The following is a 6534-nucleotide window of genomic DNA, read 5'->3' as shown; positions in this document are numbered from 1 at the left end:
CCGATGATCTACGATGACTTCTTGACCTCGGCCCCTGCAGGGTTGGTCAGCAGAAGGAGCCGGGGCCTTCGTGGAGATGAAACGAGCGGGACGCCGTCCATCCGCTTCTTCAAGGATCGCAGCGCGAGTACATGCAGCTTCTCCTTCGCCGTCATGTTAGTGGTGACGCAGGCGTAGGTGCAGCAGCAGGAGCCGCTTGAACAGGACCAGGCCGACCAGGCTTCGACGTGGATTTAAGCGTAGAAGGAGCTGCAGGTGTAGTGCCAGTCGTGCTAGTTGTAGCCGTTGCCGCTGTGACTGCTGTGCTAGTTGACGAACTTAGCTAAGGTGAGGTAGCAGGAACAGATGAAGCGGCAACAATAACATGTTTTGACGCGGTGGAGCTGGATTGCATCGTTGACTCACTGCTGACAAGTGGCGTTTTGGTGACGCTGTGACTTACTTTGTCCGTGGCGAAGCTGACGTTGAAGGTGACGCTTGCGGGGGAGACGCAGGTGGGGATGGCACTGGAGTCTTCACTTGCGTCACTGGAGACTGGGAGGGTTGAGTCGCCGTCACTGCGCGGTCCTTCAGCGCGCTGTATTTTTTCTTGAGACTCTTCAAACCGAATATGAGACGCGCGTTCAAGTCCTTCCACTCCGTGCTCTTCTTAGTCTCCGGCTCCATTTGAGTCTTCAGCGTCTGGCGCTCCTTTTCCCACGACGCGTTCGCCCCACTAGCAGCAGCCGCTCCGTCCTGCTTGGCCGCTTCGCACGTCGCCAGCTTTGTCTCCTGCGCAGCCTTCCCTTCCGTCACAGCGCTGATCTGTGCTTGAACGGCGCTTAGCTTGGCCTCCAGCGTGGCAATTGTGGCGCTGCGGTCTTCTGCTTCCTTGTTCTCCTCGGCCAGCTACTTGGTCAGATCCTCGGCCTTGTTCTTCCAGTTACTCACACAGCCCTTGATGCGCTCGTACTACTTACTCCCGTTCCCCCCCGCCTTCTTCTCCTCTTCCACCTCCTTATCATCACTTGAACGCAGCGTCTCCAAGTGGACCTTTAGCGCACGCTGCTCGACCTTCAGCTCGGCCAGCCCCTTCGTCGATGCTTCCTTCTCAGCGACGACCTTGTCACGCTTAGCCGGGCCCACCTGTTGATAATTCTCCACCAACTGATCTACGCGTTGCCGCCAGCGCTTGTTGGTTTCATTCAGCGTCTCCACCTCCTGCTTCTAGGAGGTGACTTGGGTCTTGAGAGACGCCTGCAACAAGGAGCGCTACCAAGCGTCAAAAGAGCGATGTGTCAACGCCGAGAAAAAAACGGATACGTCTGCGATCCAAGCCAGATCAATTGGGCTCGCTGATCTTTGCAGCGCCAGCTGATGCTCGTGAACACCTACGTAGACTGCGAGCTTGCGTCTGCAAAGCCTCAGTTGATATAAAGACTCTGCATGAAGGCGAGTGCCGCTGCTGTCGAGCGTGTAGCAGCGCTGGAAGTTCAGCTGCGAGACACTCCACGTTAAGTGCGAGTCCGGGTTATTACCACTTTAAATTATGTGTACTGCTATTTTAAAAAGAGAGTGACTATATTGACCGACTGAGTTAACCTTCCCCTACAAATTTTTGACGCGCTCCCATCCGTACGATGTATACAGTGTGTACCATGTATACCATTCAGCCTGACAGCCACTAAATTTCGAACAGCGTAACGATCGTAAGGCTGCAGGAGGGGGAAATGGATCTCCGCGTCCGAGCCGTCCAGAAGAGGTCGCTAACTGGGGCTGTCGCGCGCGAGATCGACGAGAGCGACAGCAGCGATTCTGAGCCGCCCCGAGAAGACTCCCAGGACGACGTCTGGCTCCCAACACCCGCTGCGAGCGGTGCTGGTTCGGGTGATGGAGAGTCTTCCGAGGCTTTCAGTGTGTCGGATGTAACCGATTTAACCAGCAGCACTAGCGAGGGTGGTCCCCCCACACGCGTGGTGGCATTACCACCCAACACGGTGGAGTTCGCCTCGTGGGAGGCCTTCGACGAGTACCTGGCTGCGTATGAAGCCCAAACGTTTCAAGTATGCGAGTATCATTCAAGATTTAATGAACGGATGTCTGACCCCGCTGTCCCACTAATTTTGTGCTATCTGTCCTGTAGATATTCAGGGCGCGCTCTTATACCAGCGTGGCAGAGCGCAATGCCAGGATTGACAAGTCACAGTCAAAAGCAGCTAAAATACCAGCATCGTGGGAACAGTATTCGAGGACGTTCGTTTGTACGCACTCAGGGGAGTACAAGTCTGTAGCTACGAAGCGGCCACGCCAAGAGACTCGAGCACAGGGCTGCAAGGCGCAGGTACATATATGTCGGCCTGGTCGGGACTGGTCGGGTCCAGTCGGGGTCAATCGGGTAGTTCACTGACTGACAGTGGTTATATATGCTCTACAGATTAATGTTTGTGTCCAGGTAGTTGATACAAAGAATACGACGTTTGCTGTGCGGATCACTCGTTGTCGACTAGAGCACAATCATCGTCTGACAAGCCTGGATTTCTCTTCACATCCATCGAAACGCATTATCCTCGACGAGTCAACGCTAACTACAGTTGATCTACTTCGAAAAAAGGTGTCAAGAAGTCTGGTATCATCAGCCACCTAATGAAGCACACCGACAGTAACCCCACCCCAAAAGATGTGCAAAACCTCGTCCAGAAACTAAAGGCTCGCGAACAACGCGATGGGCCTTCAAGCACTGACAAGCGGCTTAAGAAGTGGATGAAGCGATTCGGTGATGTGCCAGGGAACGTTGGTCGGGTTTTCTTGGACGACGTTGGTGGCAAGGTAGAGTGAATGCTTTTATCAGGTCTAATGTCAATTCATGAAGTTAACATTTGTTGTTTTGTGTGCTATTGGATACGCAGAAAGTTGCGACTTGCATCACATTGCAAACAAAGCACATGCGAACACTATTCGACCATTTCCTGAAGTTCTGATGATTGACGCAACGCACGGGACGAACCGGTCTAAGTATAAAGTTTTTTCATTCATGGCACACGATACGTTCGGCAAGGGCCAGTTTGTGCAGCACGCGCTGCTTCAAAATGAGCGCTATGAAACCCTGTTGACAGCGATAGAGGAATTCAAAGCGAACAATCCTGCGTGGTCAAGACTTCAATGTGTGCTGGTGGATAAGGATTTCACAGAACTTTCCGTACTTGAAAAGGCATTTCCAGGGGTGACAGTCTTACTTTGCCAATTCCACGTGCTGAAGTACCTACGGGAAGAGATTGCTTCAGCTGACTACGGATTTTCGAGGTCTCAGAAAGAGCAACTTGGCGGTGTTGTGAGCTTACTTGTCTACGCAAAAACGGAAGCAGAGTACGACAAACGCCTCCAGTACATGGTGCATCTTGCGTCGATTGGTTATGCCGGTCCAGTTGCGAATGATCGATCTGGTATCGTAGTCGGTGTGGAGTCGGGCTCAGTCGGTGTGGAGTCGGGCTCAGTCGGTGTAGAAGTCACAGATCATGAACTGGAAGATATTTCTTCTCGCATTGATAAACATCCTTTTGTGAAGTACTTTCGAAAGAATTGGGACAGCTGTCGTGAGCTCTGGTGTGCACATAGGCGCCAGAATACCGTCACACTCGGCAATAATACCAACAATCGCCTAGAAGCCTCTTGGAAGCAGCTTAAAGAGTGGGTGGATTCGTTTATGGGGGTGGATGAGTGCATCGCTTCAACCATGTACTATCAAATGTTACAAGAGCGATTGTTCATTGCAGAAGTATACAAGAATGTGACCGTCCAGCATCCTGATTACGACAGCGAGATGACACTGGTGGCGAATATTGTCAGTGAGCATGCTTGTGAACTTATATTCGGGCAGTATTCGTATGCTATTGGATCTGCGTCGTACACGTTTTATGAGGGGTGCCCAGACGTGTATTTTATCAAGAGTATATCTACAGCTGATGACGCGCTGGACGAGATGAACGCCGAGTATTCAGTTACTAAGCGCGAATGGAAGTACTCCTGTCTATTCATGTGCACGAGATTGCTACCCTGTCGACACGTTTTCTACCTCCGAAAGGCTCTTGGTCAGGAGACAGTCATCCCCACACTACTGTTAAACAGGCGGTGGCTGTTGTCTACTGTGCGTGCGGCGATTGAAAATTCAAGTGTCGTCTCTGACACAGCGGAGCCAAAGTCTTTTGAGGTAAAAAATGTGATATCCTCACAGGCGAGACCGTGGGACTCGAACCGCAAATATCGTGAAGCACTGCAATTTGCATCCCAAATTTGTGACACCATGGCGGGACTCGGCATGACGCAGTATAAAGAAGCATGCAGTATCTTCAAAGTGTGACTGGGCGGTTCAAGAGAGGCAAATTCGAGGATCCCGGTGTGCCAATTTTACCACCAGCTGAATCTGAGCGTCACGGTTCGACTAGCAACTCGCGCGATGTTGCGCTGTCGCCGCCACTACTTACTGGTCACGATCCGACTGCACGGCCGACTCACCACGTGTCGGCGGAACTGCTTACTCGTCATGCGGATACAGCAAATGTGAGTCATGTATCCCCAACTGCCTCTGAGTCTGACCATGCCACAAGCTGCAACTCCGTCGAAACAACACAGGTTGCAGATTTATCGGGCCAGTCGGGGGCATATCAGGTCCAGTCGAGGAAGAATCGGGTCCAGTCGGGGAAGAATTGGATACAGTCGGGGAAGAATTGGATACAGTCGGGGACGTTGAATTAAGCACACTACCACCAGCAGCGAAAGACACGCCATTTGTGATAGCGAGTCCTCCAAGATCGCGAGGACGACCAAGACAGACAGCCAGATCAAAGAAGGAAGCTCGTAAAAAAACTGTCATTGTAGCTCAAGAAGACTCAGAGCTGTACGCTTCGAATTTAAGCTTGGCGTCCGTGGATGCAGCGCTGTCGTCGGATGCAACATACATATCGTCAGCTGCAGTTGTGAGCAAGTTCAAAATGGTGGAGTATGGCTTCAAGTTCAAGACACCTACAGCACGAACAATATCGAGCCTTCCACCCACAATCGCTTTGATACCAGCAGAGTCGATCACGCGGATATTGCGCCCTGAACAAATTGCCATTTGCAGGAAAAAGGTTTCGGCTCTGCAGTCGAAGCACAAAGGCCTAGCAGAAAGTGCCGTGGCGCTGAATATTTCAGGCTTTGGTGCGTACTCAACTAGTACAATTGGGATCATGAATAGGTGGCACAGGGCAATAAAGGTGGTAAAACAGGTCGAGAAGGCTGTGAAGTGGGTCGAAACCATTGACTTCACACTCCCAATACCTGCTGCGTTTCAAGTGGTGCTACAGACGGATATGCTGTCAAAGATGCAGTCAATCCCGCTTTTGTCTGCAAAGGTACGTCGATGAAATCATGCCATCACTACAACACTTTCTAACTAAACGTTATGTTTGACAAACAGGCAGAAATTCTAGATCTCGTCGGAAAAAACAGCTAAGCGACGATACCATGAATATCGTCATGTCCAAGCTGTTCGGAGAACGAAATGATGTCGTCATTGTGGATCCAGGTGTTATCGGTTCCATTGATAATGAAGATAGTCCTGTCAATACCAGAGCCTTCGCTACAATTTTCGCGGGCAAGACGAACGAGAAAATTCTGATCTCTATATGCTGCAGCAACACGCATTGGTGCTGCGTAATGGTGAGCTTAAATCTGAATGATGTGTGTTAATTTATGACCCAATGAGCTCGAGCTATGTCGTTAGAGTCCGAGCGGTCGCAGAAAAGCTGGCAATGCAACTGCCAAACTACGCACCAAGGAAATACCGAGTACACCACTACATGGGCGATCTAGGGGTACAAGTAGATTCATACAATTGTGGTATGTATGTTCTGCTAGCGTTTGAGGTATTCGCTGGTGCCCAAGGTCTGTGCATGCTGAGTAGGAAGGAGTTACAGTATCTGCGCTACAGATACATATATATGTGTCTATAGCTAACCCTTTCAACAAGTTGATATTAATTCTGCACTTACCAGTCCCACTGAGCTCTACTGAATAAAGTTTCTCATGCTCATGACATGATGCCGGTCGTACTTGCACGCTCAAACCACAAAGTCTTCACATCCGGATATACGTATACGGACGCTTGATTGCTCAACTGACTTAATCTGTGTCGGGCATGGTCGGGCATTGATTGGGTGCTGTCGGGCACCATTAGCCTGTCTCTTCCACACCAGTCGGGTTGAATAGCAAGTGCCTTTATTTATATCAAACAGACAAGTATTAGACTTTTTACAGTCTGTATAGTATGGGTTACAATTTCTGGCCCAATGTTCAATGTCGCCTACAATAGTCGCACTTGCACTTGCATGGTTCACATTGTTAAATGCCGCAGACAATTCACATGGCGGCTAGCAAACCATACGGCGAAGTGGCCATCGTGGTGCTTCGAACCCACCCAGTCTCTCGGTGTTGCTTCCGCGTCAGCACTGCTCGCAAACGAGCAAACCTGTTGACCTCGCAGCTTCCATTCAACACTGGCACGCTGTGACAGACAGCCTG

At 50.6% G+C, this 6534-nt stretch overlaps 1 protein-coding gene across 1 annotated transcript in view; it reads right to left on the bottom strand.

The window, feature by feature from the left end:
• Positions 1-6372: 6372 nt before the first annotated feature.
• The window catches only part of PITG_01828 (uncharacterized protein), a gene marked incomplete at both ends in the record, with an annotated part of 1297 nt that continues 1135 nt past the window's right edge, over positions 6373-6534 (bottom strand). The window contains one exon of the mRNA XM_002908387.1: positions 6373-6481. Coding sequence (XP_002908433.1) covers positions 6373-6481 — 109 coding nt within the window. The remainder of the gene's footprint in view (positions 6482-6534) is intronic.

Source organism: Phytophthora infestans, genomic scaffold (assembly GCF_000142945.1).
Source record: "Phytophthora infestans T30-4 supercont1.2 genomic scaffold, whole genome shotgun sequence".
NCBI classification, from domain to species: Eukaryota; Oomycota; class Peronosporomycetes; order Peronosporales; family Peronosporaceae; genus Phytophthora; species Phytophthora infestans.
Note: the sequence above shows the minus strand (reverse complement) of the source record. Positions and strands in the feature narration are given on the sequence as shown.